An 18126-nucleotide genomic window follows, 5' to 3' on the forward strand; every position below is an offset into this window, starting at 1 on the left:
CAGAGGGTCATTTATTATTCAACCCCTCAAACCACCAGAATTCTGTTTGGTTCCCCTAAAGTATTAAGAAGTATTTCAGGCACAAAGAACAATGAGCTTCACATGTTTGGATTAATTATCTCTTTTTCCAGCCTTTTCTGACTATTTAAGACCCTCCCCAAACTTGTGAACAGCACTCATACATGGTCAACATGGGAAAGACAAAGGAGCATTCCAAGGCCATCAGAGACAAGATCGTGGAGGGTCACAAGGCTGGCAAGGGGTACAAAACCCTTTCCAAGGAGTTGGGCCTACCTGTCTCCACTGTTGGGAGCATCATCCGGAAGTGGAAGGCTTATGGAACTACTGTTAGCCTTCCACGGCCTGGACAGCCTTTGAAAGTTTCCTCCCGTGCCGAGGCCAGGCTTGTCCGAAGAGTCAAGGCTAACCCAAGGACAACAAGAAAGGAGCTCCGAGAAGATCTCATGGCAGTGGGGACATTGGTTTCAGTCAATACCATAAGTAACGTACTCCACCGCAATGGTCTCCGTTCCAGACGAGCCCGTAAGGTACCTTTACTTTCAAAGCGTCATGTCAAGGCTCGTCTACAGTTTGCTCATGATCACTTGGAGGACTCTGAGACAGACTGGTTCAAGGTTCTCTGGTCTGATGAGACCAAGATCGAGATCTTTGGTGCCAACCACACATGTGACGTTTGGAGACTGGATGGCACTGCATACGACCCCAAGAATACCATCCCTACAGTCAAGCATGGTGGTGGCAGCATCATGCTATGGGGCTGTTTCTCAGCCAAGGGGCCTGGCCATCTGGTCCGCATCCATGGGAAGATGGATAGCACGGCCTACCTGGATATTTTGGCCAAGAACCTCCGCTCCTCCATCAAGGATCTTAAGATGGGTCGTCATTTCATCTTCCAACAAGACAACGACCCAAAGCACACAGCCAACAAAACCAAGGCCTGGTTCAAGAGGCAAAAAATCAAGGTGTTGGAGTGGCCTAGTCAGTCTCCTGACCTTAACCCAATTGAAAACTTGCGGAAGGAGCTCAAGATTAAAGTCCACATGAGACACCCAAAGAACCTAGATAACTTGGAGAAGATCTGCATGGAGGAGTGGGCCAAGATAACTCCAGAGACCTGTGCCGGCCTGATCAGGTCTTATAAAAGACGATTATTAGCTGTAATTGCAAACAAGGGTTATTCCACAAAATATTAAACCTAGGGGTTGAATAATAATTGACCCACACTTATGTTTAAAACTTATTAAAATTTAACTGAGCAACATAACTTTTTGGTTTGTAAGATTTATGCATCTGTTAATAAATCCTGCTCTTGTGTGAAGTTTGAAGGCTCTAACTTATTTGCATCTTATCAAACCTGCTAAATCTGCAGGGGGTTGAATACTACTTGTAGGCACTGTATCACAAATAAAAACTATCTCCAAATCACTGTGATATGTTAAAGTGTTTGCGATATTACTGCATAAAGTGACACTGGTCAGATTTCAAAAATTTGGCCCCTTCAACTAAGGTGTTAAAATGGGGGACCCCACCCAACAAAAAGAAAAAATGACATCGCACCCCTGTGATGAATCACACAGGGGAAGGGGGTGTCGACTTCGCTCACCTCGGGGGAGGGGAAAGAAGGAACCAGCAGGGATCGGCTCTGGCGCCGCAAGCAGGTCAGTCAGGGAACTGCACCGAGGGCAAATAGTCGCAAGAAAGGCTTCCCTTATAGGTGCGAGTTATTGAGATGCTCCCAGTGAGGGTGGCATATACTTCATCAGTCCAGGCTGGGAAACATATACATAAACCTCCTGGCCGTCGCTGTCAGGGCTCCTCACTAACACAGTACCGTATGCTGCCACCAGTTCCTCGTTCGACGTAAGCCCCGTCCGATAACAGGCTTATATCAGGTCAGAAACCAACCCGGGTAGCGTGTAATATAACCAACCGAGCGTTCGGACGTGGGGATTCGTGTATCGAGATAAAAGAGCAGCCCAAGATTAATTTTTAATCGCCAAAATGGCGCACTAGAAATATACAGGTATATATTTACAAGAACAATATACAGGTATGCAGTCAAGAGTGGAGTACAAGGATAGGGTATAGATAGCAGGGCTGTGGAGTTGGTAAGCCAAACCTGCGACTCCGACTCCTCAATTTCCCTTGCACCGACTCCATGACTCCGACTCCCACATATATTGCTTATATTTAAGTGAAAAATTTATTATAGTACAATGTGAACATCAGACATTTAATCATTTTTATGAGCCAATAATCAAGATATTTAGAACATAATATATATTTATTGGAATACAACTTTAGAACACAAACTGTAATAAATTGTAAATGTAATACACTGTATATTATCGAATACATACATACGGTACAGACCAAAAGTTTGGACACACCTTCTCATTCAAAGAGTGTTCTTTATTTTCATGACCATGAAAATTGTAGATTCACTCTGAAGGCATCAAAAATATGAATTAACACATGTGGAATTATATAATTAACAAAGTATGAAACAACTGAAAATGTCTTAGGCCGGTTTCACATTTGCACTTTATAGCGCAGTGACGGCCTGCGCACGGTCGCCGCCAAGCCCCGCTCCCTGCCCGCCCCTTCCGGTCATCGCCGCCTACTAGCGCACATGGATGCTTGCGATCTGCACACCCTATCTTTAGCATAGGGTGCGCAGATCGTGCGCTGGCCATGCGCTAGCAGGATTTTGCCGTGCGCTGCGCACTTTTGAAGGTGCGCCCGTGTGCACCGAACGCAGCATGTTGCATATCGGGGCGCACCTTCAAAAGTGCGCAGCGCACGATCTGCGCACCCTATGCTAAAGATGGGGTGCGCAGATTGCAAGCGTCCATGTGCGCTAGTAGGCGGTGATGACCGGAAGGGGCGAGCAGGGAGCCAGCAGGGGGCGGGGCTTAGCGGCGGCCGTCGCTGAGCTATAAAGCGCAAGTGTGAAACCGGCCTTATGTTCTAGGTTCTTCAAAGTAGCCACCTTTTGCTTTGATTACTGCTTTGCACACTCTTGGCATTCTCTTGATGAGCTTCAAGAGGTTGTCACCGGAAATGGTCTTCCAACAGTCCTGAATGAGTTCCCAGAGATGCTTAGCACTTGTTGGCCCTTTTGCATTCACTCTGCGGTCCAGTTCACCCCAAACCATCTCGATTGGGTTCAGGTCTGGTGACTGTGGAAGCCAGGTCATCTGGCGTAGCACCCCATCACTCTCCCTCTTGGTCAAATAGCCCTTACAAAGCCTGGAGGTGTGTTTGGGGTCATTGTCCTGTTGAAAAATAAATGATGGTCCAACTAAACGCAAACCAGATGGAATAGCATTTTGCTGCAAGATGCTGTGGTAGCCATGATGGTTCAGTATGCCTTTTTAGTTTTGAATAAATCCCCAACAATGTCACCAGCAAAGCACCCCACACCATCACACCACCTCCATGCTTCACGGTGTGAACCAGGCATGTAGAGTCCATTCGTTCACCTTTTCTGCGTCGCACAAAGACATGGTGGTTGGAACCAAAGATCTCAAATTTGGACTCGTCAGACCAAAGCACAGATTTCCACTGGTCTAATGTCCATTCCTTGTGTTCTTTAGCCCAAACAAGTCTCTTCTGCTTGTTGCCTGTCCTTAGCAGTGGTTTCCTAGCAGCTATTATACCATGAAGGCCTGCTGCACAAAGTCTCCTCTTAATAGTTGTTGTAGAGATGTGTCTGCTGCTAGAACTCTGTGTGACATTGACCTGGTCTCTAATCTGAGCTGCTGTTAACCTGCGATTTCTGAGGCTGGTGACTGGGATGAACTTATCCTCCGCAGCAGAGGTGACTGTTGTTCTTCCTTTCCTGGGGCGGTCCTCATGTGAGCCAGTTTCTTTGTAGCGCTTGATGGTTTTTGCCACTGCACTTGGGGACACTTTCAAAGTTTTCCCAATTTTTCGGACTGACTGACCTTCATTTCTTAAAGTAATGATGGACACTCGTTTTTCTTTACCTAGCTGCTATTGAAAACCTCTATGAGCTCAAAAACCTTTCCGGTGATGCGTTTTTTTTTTTTTTTAAAAAGCTGATCGTTTTTTGCAGATGAAAAACGTATCCTCAAAAAATGCAGGAAAAACGCTGTGTGAATGTAGCCTTAGATCAGAAATAGAACAGCCATTTATAGGACATTTTATAACTTTCCCAAATTCCTATGAAAAAATATTCAGCTCATTCTGCAATGAAATACTGTACCCAATTTATTATATTTTTTAGGAGTCGGAGTCCATTTTATACCGACTCCGACTCCACTAAAATGAGCTCCGACTCCACAGCCCTGATAGGTGGCAATTACAGTGTTATGTACCATGTCACCACAGGGAGGCGCTGATGGATCACAGGTCCAAATATTAGTTAACATATCATGTTTGGATGAGATGTTTGGCTGTCTCAGAACACAAAAACAGAAAAACGACTGGTCATCCCACTAGACTTTAAAACCTAGTAAAAAACAATGTGTGTATATACCCTAATGAAAATAAGTAAAAAAGCAAGTGCATTAAATAACATGGGGTACTTGGAAAACACTGTTTTGATCAAAAACGAGACTTTAAACCTGTACCTAGGGTCGAGGAAATCCCTAGGGTCGACATTCCTATCGCCAGGGTAGAGGGTAGCAAAAAAGACCGCTATACCTTTTGAGGACTCTTCCTGTCTGTGAGATGCTATTGACAGGAAGGCAGAGGGTCTGTTGAGAAGCAGCTGGGAATCTACAGCAGCGATTATCAACACCAATATAGCTGCCACCTCGATAGTTAGGTCCATGTGCGTCTGGATTGAAGAGCTGTCCAACCAGATAAAAACCAATACCCCTAGGGAGGTCATATTAGAGTCTATCCCTATGTTGAAAATGGTGACGCAGTTTATGACGGATGCTTCGGCTGAGTCTGTAAGATTTGCGGCTAGAAGTAACCTACTTTGTAACTCAGCGCGGCGGGCTATATGGCTTAAAACATGGTCAGGGGATAGCCAATCCAAAAGCAAGCTCTGTTTCATTCCTGTGTTCGGTCTTGTACTAGATGACATTTTAGAGAGAGCTGCCGACGATAATAAGGCGTTTCTGGAAGAGAAAACCAAAAAGCTGCAGTCCTTTCATAGATCCCGTCAACCTTTTAGACTGGACTATAAGGGAAAGGCAGGCAAGTGGAGTTACCCCAAGGGAGGTAAAGGTAGTTCCGCCCGATCGTCCTCCACCGCCCATAGAAGGTCTTGACGCCAGGAAAGTAGGGGGGAGAATGCGGTTTTTTCGAAGAGAGTGGGAGGCCATAATGAGCAACAAATGGGTCCTGCGAACCATAGGAGAAGGTTACAAGATCAGGATAGATTTTTTTTCCATCTCCCTCCCCTTCAACTTTGCATCTCCAATCCCCACTCTTTCCGCGCAGAACAGGATGTGGACAGAGATTTAAAAAAAAAAAAAAAAAAATTTAAAATTGGGGGAGATTGAGCCGGTTCTTATCATGGAAATATATCAGAGCTATTACTGGTCCCTGTTCTCCATAGAAAAACCCTCGGGCAAGTATCGAACCATCATAAATTTAAAACCCCTGAATCAGTGGGTAAAATACAAAAAAGTTCAAAATGGAGACAATCTATCATCCATCCAGCTAATAGAGACAACACCATGTACACCTTAGAGATGCATATTATCATGTGCCGATTCACCCAAACCATCGCCAATATCTGAGGTTCGCTGTATCCCGCCACGGTTCAAACCATCATTTCCAGTTTACATGCCTCCCATTTGGCCTGTCCTCAGCCCTGCACATATTTTACGAAGTTAATGACTAGGTGGCAGCCTTTCTCCGAAGACAAAGGATTGTAGTGGTCCCCTATATGGATGACATCCTGCTGGTGGCGGACTCGGCTGTCTTCCTCAAACAGCTAGCCCAAACTATGAAGGTTCTGGAGAACCTGGGGTGGCAAACAAACTTGGAGAAACCCGACCTACATCCAGGAACCCAGAAGGTATTCTTAGGAGACCTGCTCGATTCACATCGCAGAATGTCCTTCCTGCCCCACGTAAAACAGGAGATCAGAGGCAGAATCTTTGTGTTTCAAAAGAAAAACTTCTATCAGGGACGCCATGAGAGTCCTAGGACTCATGACATCCTGCATCCCAAGCGTACGTTGGCGTTGGGCCCATTCAAACGCCTTCAAAGAGCAGTCCTTATGTCTTGGAACAAGCATCATTAGGGTTTGGACAGGAAAATGGTGCTTCCCACCGATTTCAAACATTCCCTGGTGGACATCCAAGGACAATCTTGGAAAGGGGGTACCTTGGATCCTTTCCCCTGCATCCGGATTACCATCGATGCAAGTTTAAGTGGATGGGGTGCAGAGGTAGGTCGTTTCCTACAGGGCACATAGGGCCCGGGAGAACAGAAAAGATCCTTGTCACGTCTGCGGCCCAGCAGATGCCTACACGCAATATGGACCCTCTATACCACAGATGGGGACCCGAGCCTACCCGAAATGGGGAAGGACAGCGACCGGGATTCTGTGGCAGCTGAGCATGTGAACAAGGAGAAGACGCGTAGACTTGATGACACCGCATAACTTTAGGTATAAAGAACGTAAAGTTTACTAAAGTAAAGTCACATATTACATAGATGAAGCAAGGCTATGCCAGGCTCCCGATTCCACACCTCCCAGAAGGGTACCACCCAGTGGACTCCAAGGCACCAACGGATCACCGAGGTACACACAGGCTGGACATCGGGACACAGGCTGGACATCGGTAGGACATGAGGGTCACCAGGACACAGGGAACGACATGAGCGTCACCCACAGGATATCAGAGTCACCGGAGTTAATGAGTACATACCCCCCCGGGAGTAGGGGCAAAAGGCACAAGTCTGTAGAATAAGAACGGAGAATACGCCTTAGCAGGCAAAACAATAGAGCAAAGTGTCCTACAGCGGTGGTGGAGGGGCGAAGTGCTTACCGGTCCGGTCAGTGTGCAGCATATGGGGCAATGACACGGCATTCACCGCGGGTCAGAGGCGCCGTTAGCAGCGTCTGCTGCTTCTATAAATAGAGGCCAAGATGGCGGCCGGAGAGGAAGTGAGACACCGGAAGTGACGATACTGTGCACTCCAATACAGCCTGATGCGATCCCCAGGCTGGAGGAGGGAGTGGGAGGTCTCAATAGTGACGTCACTGTGCTGTCACCAACAGAAAGTGTCCTATGTAACTGTGAAAAGTCTCCCCACACTAGCGTTCTTGAAAGGGGAAAATACAGCATAACAAAAGGATACTAGTGGAAGCTGTGCATGTTGGAACGGCTGTGAATAATCCAGATGGCTCTATATTACTCTTTAGGGATGTGGTTCAGTGAAGAGCAAGTAATAAGAAATCTCCGTGAGGTATACATGTATCTAGTGCTGTAGATTCTGAAAAAGGGAGAATAAGTATTAGAGATGAAGAAAAAGTACAGCATCACATCACATATTTCTTAATACATCAGAACAGAAATGATTGGATGTCATAGTCCCTATTTAACCCTTTAGAGGTCAATGTCTGGAGCTCATGAATCCAAAAAGCCTCACTTTTTTAAAAAAATTAATGCGATTACCACCTCTGCGGGGGTACATTAACCTGCTCAATAACTTGATATCTTAATTGGGCAATGGCATGGCCCATTGTGACAAAGTGATGAGGTACTGGCAGTAAAAGGTTCTTACATCTAATCGTGGACTTATGTTTTGAAATACGGTCCTTGATAGGTTGGGTCGTTTCCCCCACGTAAATCAAACCACAAGGGCACTTAATCAAATATATCACGTATGACGTGTTACGTGTGAAATATCCCTTTATATCATTTTTTTTTTTTTACCAGTTTGTGGATGAAAGAAAGAACTGCCTTTTTAACACGTTGTTGCACTGGGTGCATTGCAAGCATGGAAATGTGCCATATTTTTGGATTCTGCAAAAAACGTTGATTCAGTGCTGGACGGGATGGTCCAACGGTAGCCTTAACAAGAAGGTCCCTGAAATTGCGTGGTCTTCTAAAACATGGAAGGAACGGTTCCTTGAACTCTTTGACATTAAGGTGAGCTGTATTGAGGAGATGCCAGTGCTGGCGTATACTCCTATGGATCCGGTATGCTAAGGGGTGGTATTCATGGACAAAAGGGATACGGTCCCTTGTTCTGGTGTTAGATGTACCAGAGAAAACCAATGTATGTTGGGGATAAGCCCTCTCTACAAATTTAGCTTGCATTTCTTGCATGCGTTTTTCTTTAGTGGTCTGGTTAGATACAATTCTATTGGCTCTTGTGAATTGTGTTTTTGTTGGATGGAAACTGGTGTAATGGAGGAGGCTATTACGGTCAGTGGGTTTCACGTATAAGTCTGTGGATAAATTACCCATGTCGTCTTTGATCACAAGAGTGTCCAAGAAATTAAATTTGTCAATACTATGTGACATTGTGAAATCAAGACCTGGCCAGGATGTTTTAAGATGCTGGTAGAACATATTGTGTGGCCAGGGAACCATTCCAAATACAGAAAATATCCCTCTTCCACATCACACAATGTGAGCGGAAGAGGTCATCGGGGTACAGTATACTATCCTCATAGTGAGCCATATAGCAATTAGCATATGGCGGGGCTGCGTTCGAGCCCATCGCTGTGCCCTTGATTTTATAAACTCATGAGTTTATAAAAAGGAGAGCATAAATGCTCAAAAATGCTCTCCTTTTTATAAACTCATGAATGTGCTATTAATGTCTGATATGTTATGGACATCATCTTCAATTTCTTCTGCGTCCCAGATACTCTGATTATTGTATATACTTCTGTTTTGATTATTTCAATTATTATTTTTTGCAGTACTGTGATGAAGGTCAATGTGACCGAAACGTCTATACTGTATGTACTGTACATTAAAAACTACCTTTTCACTAGAAATTATATATAGTGTGTGCCAAGTTTCTATATTCATATGATTACGGACTAGGATCCTACTTGCTGCACCACCATTTATATAGCTTTGCGTTTTTGTATTGTAAAGCAGGAATCAAGGCAGGGACTTTGGTACCAAAACATAGACAGGAGAGGTCCAGGAACCCAAAACACTCATGGCAAGGTTCAGGAGCTTTGTGAGTAGCCCTGGCAACGCCCAGCAGGGAAGAGTAAGTTTATATAGGAGCTGCCCCTCAGCAATTGGCTGGGGACAGCATTTCAAGTACACACACTAACCCTGATAAAAGCAGGGGATGTGTGGCCGCGCACGCCCTAAGCACACACTGAAACCATTGCAGCACAGTCAGTGCAGGAACTGAGGCTTAGAGCACCTGGCATCGTCTAAAAGCCTAGACACGTGGAAAGACATGCACCAACTGCAAATGACCTCGCAACCCGCAGACAGCTTCCACAGCGGCAACCAGGGACCCACATGCGGATGGTCATGCAGCAGAGCAAAGACCTAACACATGCACGGCTACCCAGCAGAGCAGGGAACCGAGCAGGCTCCATACAGGTAACAGCCAGCAGTATCCCATTTCAATTAGGGGGAAAGGAGTAAAGGGTTAAAGCAAAGACCATGAATTCTTATGAAGAAAGATCCAGCTCAGAAGATAAAATGCAAAGCTTAATTCCAAATCCAGATAAAATTTGCCTAAAGCAAAGACATGCATTGTCACGCCGACAACCAAGTACAGACAGAACGGTGTGACAATCCTCCAATTACAAAGAACTAAAAGCTGTATGGGAGACTCTACATCGTTGTCAGGACACGGTCAAGGATCGGCATGTAAAAGTCATCTCGGACAACGTCACAGCAGTTTCCTTCCTACAGCGCCAAGGAGGACCGAGAGGCCAACTCCTACAAACCCTAGCAGAAAAGATTTTTCATTGGGCGGAAAGAAATGTCCGGTCCATCTCGGCCGTGCCCTTGAGGGGTTCTGAGAACATAATGGCGGATTTTCTCAGCAGGAAGAGACTGTGGTCCTCCGAGTGGGAATTAAATGCAGAGGTTTTCCATCAGCTGACCCAGATGTGGGGAACACCGCAGACCTGTTTTGTGACCCGGAAAATCGCAAAGGTAGCAAGATTCTTCTCCATAAGTCCAGTCGACAGACCAGGGGGTATAGATGCCCTGTCTCAGAGTTGGAAGGAAGGTCTTCTGTATGTATTCCCTCCCTTTCCCCTCATACCAGGAATCCTGAGGAAAATCGGGGAAAATCAGGCTACAGTAGTATTGATAGCTCCCTTCTGGCCAAAGAGGAGATGGTTTCCAGTATTGCACCGCATGACTCTGGAAGACCCGGTTTCACTTCTGGACAGACCCGACCTCCTATCCCAAGGTCCCCTCTGACACCAAGATCCGGGTTTCCTATGCCTGATAGCCTGGATCCTGAGCGGAAAATCCTAAATTCCAGGGGGTTGTCGGACAGAGCGATCACTACTATGCAGGCGAGTAGGAAACCAGTAACATCAGTGATCTATTCCAAGATATGGAAAAGGTTTTGTTCCTATGTTGGAGAATCCACCTCGAGCACAGCACGGCTAGACATTTCCAAGTTATTAGACTTCCTCCAGGAAGGATTTGAGATGGGCCTAAAACCTAGTACTTTAAAGGTACAAATCTCCACCCTCAGTGCCTTCATGGACTTCCCCTTAGCAGACCATCCATGGGTAGCAAGGTTCTTTCGAGCCATTTCCAGGTTAAGACCTACAATCAGAGAAACCGTTCCTCCTTGGGATCTAAACCTTGTATTAGGAACATTGTGTAGGCCACCCTATGAGCCTCAGGAAGAATCCAGCATCAACTTCCTCTCTATGAAGACTTAATTCCTGGTGGTGGTTACCTCGGCGAAACGGCACTGTCAGTCAGAGATCCCTACTTGCAGATCCTAGGGGATGGGCTAATACTTAGGCTTGACCCATCCTTTTTGCCGAAAGTAGTCTCGGAATCAAATTTAAGCCAAGAGATCGTTCTCCCATCCTTTTGTCACTTCCCAAAAAATGAGAATGAGAGGCTGTTCCATACACTAGATGTGAGAAGGGCAGTGATGCGCTATGTTGAGGTCTCAGCTTCCTGGAGACAGGATTCAAATCTCTTCATTCAGTATGCAGGAAAAAATAAGGGTAAAAAAGCCGCAAAACTAACTTTGTCTAGGTGGATCAAGTCAGAGAAAAGATTTCCCCCCCCCCGCTTAAAATTAAAGCCCACTCCACGAGAGCAATTTCTGTTTCCTGGGCCAAAAAAGCAGGGGCTTCCATATACTAGATTTGCAGGGCAGCAACTTGGTCCAATAGAACAACCTTCTGTAAACACAAGTTAGACGTGATGTCAAGTCAATAATTGGCCTATGGTGGAAAGGTCCTACAGGCAGTGGTCCCAACCTAGAATGCCATTTATTTGGTATTTCTCCTACCGTGCTGTCATGAGGGACGTCCTGGAAAAATAGAGTACACCTACCGGTAGTTTTATTTCCAGGAGTCCATCATGACAGCACCATTACATTCCCTCCCCTGAATTCTGAAACTAATGTGAATCAATATTTATGTAGAACAGTTCAATAAAATAGTTGCATCCATCCTGGTGTAGTGACTGGTAAAAGACACTGGGGTTGAGGCAGAAGGGGGGCTTTTAGTTTCTTGTGTGCTTCCTGTCCCTAGAGGATACATGGGACTAACCACTTTTATTTTCTGTCTAGAACCGTGAAGGCTCATAACTTTCTGCCCGAAGCTCTGAATGGAATGGCAGCGGTGCCACTGGATTCTGCTGGAATTTATCTGTGCATAGAGACTAAATATGCTTTTCGTATGTAGTTCCTGGTAGCTATGCTTTATAACTCAATAACAGAGTGCTACAGGTGGCTGCCGGGCACGGGCGTGTGGTGGAAGGAATGCCGCTTCCAATTATGTGCTTGGCTAGCCTCAGATATTGCACCATTGTTCTAATTGGTGGTCACGGAGCTTCAAAGAGCTTGTTCATGGAGTTCTTAAAGAAAAACATTGCATTGCTCTTAATGGCCTTGGAGAATGCATGCCAAGGGAGGGGGGCTGAGTGGTCTGAAGCAAGTATTATTGGGCCATGCTTTATCTTGATTGGGAATTCCATCAGAAATCAGAATGATACAATTTTCCCATATCTCACCCCCCCTATAATTAATAACCAGCAAAGGCTATGCAGACAGCTGCGGGCTGATATTAATAGCCTAGGAAGGGGCCATGGATACTGCTCCTCACTAGGCTAAAAGCATCAACTCTCAGCCACCCCAGAAAAGTTGCATTTCTAAGATGTGCCAATTCTGGCACTTAGCCTTCAGCTTCCCACTTGCCCTGTAGTGGTGGCAAGTGGGGGGACAGTTGGGGGGGGGGGTTGATGTCACCTTTGTATTGTCAGGTGACATCAAGCCTCAAGGTTAGTAATGGAGAGGAGTCAAAAAGACACCCCATTACTAACCCCATAGTCATATTGTATAAAAACAGACACCCAGTATAAAGTCCTTTTTATTTGAAATGACACTTTTAATAAACAAACCATACTTACGACTTCGCCCATTCCCCCGATGTCATTGTCTTCTGCAAAAGCGTTTAAAAAAACAAAAGAACAATATTACTCACACTTCCGCAGAGAGGATAATCCATTTGTCCCATGGCAGGTCTAGCTCTGCTATATCTAGATGGCAGGCTGCATGGAGCAACCATATAGCCTGCCATCCAGCAGAGGCACTGAGCAGCGCTGTGAACTCCTATTCCCAGTCTGAAGGCACTGCGAGCTAGAGAAAGTTCTCCTGCTCGCGGTGCCGTCAGACAGGTCCTGGGAGATCACAGCCAATGAACTCCCTTCACCTATCTGACGTAAGCAGGAGCGCCGTGGGAAAATTTCTGGCTTTTCAAATGCGATCGGTGTGTAAAAATCGGACAGCACTTACTTGTTCTGAGTGCAGTGCGACCTTTTTTTTTTTTTTTCCTTTCTCTTTTCTCCTCCTCGTACCCATTGACTTCTATTGCGGGATGCAATCCAATTTCCTATTACAATTGCAGCATGCTACAACCTTTTTACAGGCTTATCATGATCCGATCCGAGCTGGAAAAAAAACACAGATTAACACGCAATGATAGAATAACATTGGTCCGAATGTAGTCCGATTGATTTTTTTTTTTTTTTTTTTCGGATTGCATTTGTCCGATGTCATCACAAGTGTGAATGAGCCCAAAGAGAGCTTTTCCACAAGCAGTCTCTGCTTGAAATCTGATCTCATGGTGTTTGACCTCTGAAAAATACCAAAAATGATCTTTGCACACTACGTCTTTTCCCTGTGGGTTTGCTCAGGTACCTGCCTGAAAAAGATCTTGAAGTGGATGTTCAGTCTAAAATGGCAAGTTTGCAGTCACTCTACGTGATCTGTGATGATTCTCTGGTGTCAGCACCAGGAGCGGCACGCATGTGATATGCATACTCGCCGGCCATATTCTGACTAGACTTGTTTACGGCCTCGCACAGTACACTTGCTTTGCATGAGGATACTCCCATCTAGTGGGATTGTGGCCCTGAATATACAAATTGCATACTCGCAGTCACATGACTGCCATTCGTGTCTCTGACACCGGAGAATCCTCAGTTGCACGCGATGTGAGGATTCTCAGGTTTATAGTCACACATTGACTGCAGACTTGTCATTTTAGATCTGACAACCCCTTTAAAGAAATGGTAGGGACTTAACACATGCACTGCAATGTAAAAATGACTGGCTGTGCATGTGTTGCTGCTTTTACCTGCTTCAGACTCTTGGAAAAGCTTAAGGAAGTGACTTGACTATTCTTGCGGCTTCAGTTTGGCCGCTGACTAGTGTTTTTTTTACTTACAGTTTTAAAGGAAAAACCTGCCAGTCACCAAAGACACACTTCAGGAAAAACACCACCCACTTGTATGTAAATGAGGGAAGTTATGTACTTTTTACAGTCACACAAACTATCATCTTGAAGCTTTCGGTGCACAGGGGCCGGACTGTACTCTGCGGATTCTCTTCCTTGGCTGTGATTCGCCGACCTCTGCTGCCTCCAGTGTATGAAGGATATCCATAGAGATGTTATGTAACAGTCAGTCTTCACTGAATACACATTTTAGCTCAGTATTGAGAATTTTGATAATGACTAATCAATTTGAGCAGAGAAACCAGCAGATTTCTCTGATAACATATATTACTATGTTGCTTATTTTCATGTTTACTATTGACTTATGAAACACAAATTAAAACTATGTTTAAGGCTGCATACACATTAGATGTCTGTGGGATCCTGGGAATGGTCGCTGTATCTCTCAACTCCTCCATATACAGGAACCTTTGTCTCAGCCGAATGCTCCTTTGTGATCTCTGAGCAGCGAGCCACTGTCGCGCTCTTCTGGAGCCTTATGTCCTGGAGAATGAAATGACCAATGGATGAAATGCTGTAGGCCAATGCCATCATCTGTTGGAGACAGTCGAGACCCCCCCCCCCCCCCCCCCCCCATACACGTGTTGAGCTGCACATTTTTCTGATATGTATTGGATCTTAAAGAGTCTGCGCACATTAGATCGTCGTTCTACTTTGTTCAACTTAAGGGAAAATTGGGTCTAGTGAGACCCGGACGCTTATTAGTGGTGCTACTGGAGGCTTATGAATTGCTGTTCCATAAGTTGAGTGGCAGTAAGTGTGAAGCATCGGTGTGAACGCTCATGTCCTGAGGCTTGGCGACCCTTTTGCTCATTGTACCTGTCTTCTTTTCAGCATGTGTTGGTGAGCCCCACTGCAGAGCAGTATGACAGTCTGCTACATCAACTGCGAGATCGAATGGATGAGGGAAGGGGGGAGACCATCTATGTCATCGGACAAGGGTCTGGTAAGTGTATGTTCCTGATTATTATATTTTTATTTTTTGCTTTCTATAGTATAGCAGATTACGTGCTACTTAAAAGAATAGTTTAGACAAGAGAGGAGGAACATAAGTCCACTCCAATATAGTACAAGTTTTTATTTAGATAATACAAAAAGACACATACGAGAGCAAACGCTAAAACCATCAAATACATAGTGTAAAGTGATGAGGGCAATCAGAAATCACTACACAGAAGTGGTATAGACCAGGGGTTAACCCAAAAGTACAAAGCCATTAGAGCAAAGGTCATGAAAGAGTTAAACAGCAACTGCACAAGCATTAATCCACTATGGGACTCGGGATAAAAAAAAAAAACCCTACTGAGAGAGCAGTAGTGCATACCTCCAGAAATAACAAATACATGCAAGTGTGTTTCACAGCATTAAACCCCATGCTTGGAAAATAGTTTAACAATAAATATGTATTTGATGGTTTTATGGCTTTTCCTCTCGTTATGTGTCTTTTTGTATTATCTAAATAAAAATTTTGTACTATTTTGTAGTGGGCTTGTGTTCCTCCTCTCGTCTATATTGCAATAAAGTCTGCACTACCCTTCTATATGGGAATATTCTGCACACTGGTGTATGTATTTATTTATTTATTTATTTATTTTTAATGCAGCATTGGAGATTTTTTGCATTAAAAGAATAGTTCGGCAGAAATGACCTTTACAATATAAAAAACAATACAGCATATATGTGGCAATGAATAGTGTTATTTTTTATTTGAAGGTGGTAAAGTGCAACAAAACTGAGCGAGAAGTTGTAGAACTCTGGTTCCTTATCTTCTAATGACATATAGCTCAAATATTGCGCTTTGCAGCTTGGCATGTGAAGTACAGCTCTGCCGATTCCCGTGGATGGGTCTGTGGCCGTGTGCTGTCATTACTGATCAGTCCTTCCCTTTGTAGCTCCCTGATATTGTGCTCATATAGACTGGGAACCCCATGACTGAAACCATGCTGAGATGGTTTAAGATGTCACCTCAAACCCACCCCTCTCTTCACTTTTTTTTTTTTTTTTTTTTTTACCCACTCACAAGGTCGTAACTTTTAATCTCAACCATACAGGGCTGGTTCTGCTGACTGTCTTGTTCAGTTTTGTGTTGGGAGGTGATAAGGGAATTTGTTTGTGCACAAGATGCTATTACTGTAAATGTAATATCTTAGATTATCTATTTATTTTACTTACCGTATATAGCGCTATTAGTTCCACAGCGCTTTACAGACATTATCATCACTGTCCCCGCTGGGGCTCACAATCTAAATTCCCTATGCAGCCGCACGCTCCGCTCCCCAGTGCCGGCAACAATGCTGGGTATTAAGATGCAAGACTTGTCCGATTTTCTCGCATGTGTGATCCCGGCCTAAGGGTGTGTGAACACATTGCGGATTCTGCTACGGAATTTTCCACTCGGTTTTGTCTAAATCCACAGGTCAAAAGACCTGCAGTTTATCTGCAGATTTGCCTGCGGTTTGACACCTGTCATGGAGCAGGTGCCAAACCGCTGCAGAATCCGCACAAAGAAAGTGACATGCTGCGGATTTAAAACCGCAGCAGATCCGCGCGGAAAATTCCGCACCGTGTACACTGCATTTTTGATTTACATAGGTTATAATGGTACTGTACTGCAACGTGTGCACACACCCTAAGTCTCTGTGCCCATGATGAGCTATTGGTGAGTTTTCGACGTTGTGTATTTTTCCTGCATCAAAAATGCAGCATCTTGCAGTTTCCAGTAAAGTGGATAGGACTTATAGACATCTTCTGTTCTCTTTGTGCTGCTTTTACACTTGGCATAAACTGACTTGTGGTGTGTGTGTGTGTGTATAAAGTCCACAGCTTGTCCATTTCTCTTGAGTTTTATGTGCAGATTCTCCCCATAAACTTGCATAAGATATAAAAAAAAAAAAAAAAATGCACATGCAGTCTTGGTGCGTTTCCACGTCACTGTGCAGTGCCAGTCAGCTGGTAATCCTATGCCAAAAATGTGGTGTTTCTAATATATGCATCCATGCATTTTAGAAAAAATATGGTTTGAGAAGAGCAACTCTAGGTATTGTGATAGCACATTGAAGAGGAATCTCAAGCCTCATTCAGTGATTTTTTTTTTTTTTTTTTTCTACATACACAGAACAGGTTCAAACTTCATCCGTTTTGGATCAGCCTTCCATCAGTGATTCTCGGCGTATATTAAAAAAAAAAACAAACAAAAAAAAAACCCTGCGAACGCCTCCTATCCATCACAATAGTAATCACAGACCCATAAACTTGTATAGTTGTATGGGTGATTTTGTACTGTGACCCCAATGAAAAATTTCCTTGTGACTTATTTTTTTTTTTTTTTTGGACATTGGGTCCATAGAAATGACAAAACGTGAATAGCACAATAAACGTTAATGGATTCATCATGGGTGATGCATGTACGTAATTCATGGATGTCCTGAATGACAATACTGCCCCTGGCACTCCCTAATGATTTGCTAGTAAGGAGGCCTGCTACGTTGCACGTTCTGTCATAAAGTGATTTTTGTCCTTTGTTTAGATGGGACAGAATATGGTCTTGATGAAGCAGACATGGAGGCGTCTATTGCGACAGTAACTAGCATGGCAGAGCAAATAGGTGCCGACATGATTCTGCTGCGGGAGCACCAAGAGGCTGGAGGAAAAGTTAGAGACTATCTGGTGCGCAAATGTGTTGGCGATAATGACTTCTTGGAAGTAAGGTAAGACTTGTGTGTACGGCCTAATGAGGTGCTATGGACAAGACACCTTTTTGTTATAATGTCACTAACTGCAGGTCTCCGTTATTACCCACAGTGGTGGTGGGCAATGTTCTGTCCATCGTGCAGAAGGCCACTTCCCAGTTAAAGCTGTAGTTTTATAAAGCACAACTACAGTTGCAGGGAACGTTGTAAATGGTGATATTTCAGAAGTTTTTATGTATAGATAAGATAGGATCAAATAAATTAGATAACCTGTCACCAAGTTTTTCACTTTGAATGGGACACACAATGTAATAGTGGCGGCAGAGCTGAATAAAATCTTTTTTTTCTTATGTGCTTAGATGGGAGTGACAGTTGGTGCTTGTAAAGTTCTATGAAGAATTGTAACTGTTTTGTGAGCACTTACAGCAGAATTTCTGCATCTAGCTTCACCTACCTCCATAGAATTGTATAAAACCACCTGTCATC

At 44.4% G+C, this 18126-nt stretch overlaps 1 protein-coding gene across 1 annotated transcript in view; it reads left to right on the forward strand.

Moving 5' to 3' along the window:
• Nucleotides 1-18126, forward strand: part of GTPBP1 (GTP binding protein 1) — a 100051-nt gene that overhangs the window by 47509 nt on the left and 34416 nt on the right. Inside the window, exons 2-3 of the mRNA XM_073549466.1 lie at nucleotides 14786-14897; nucleotides 17478-17658. Of these exons, the coding sequence (XP_073405567.1) occupies nucleotides 14786-14897; nucleotides 17478-17658 (293 nt within the window). The remainder of the gene's footprint in view (nucleotides 1-14785; nucleotides 14898-17477; nucleotides 17659-18126) is intronic.

This window comes from Dendrobates tinctorius, unplaced genomic scaffold (assembly GCF_039654945.1).
Source record: "Dendrobates tinctorius isolate UK_male_01 unplaced genomic scaffold, ASM3965494v1 ptg000159l, whole genome shotgun sequence".
Lineage (NCBI taxonomy): Eukaryota > Metazoa > Chordata > Amphibia > Anura > Dendrobatidae > Dendrobates > Dendrobates tinctorius.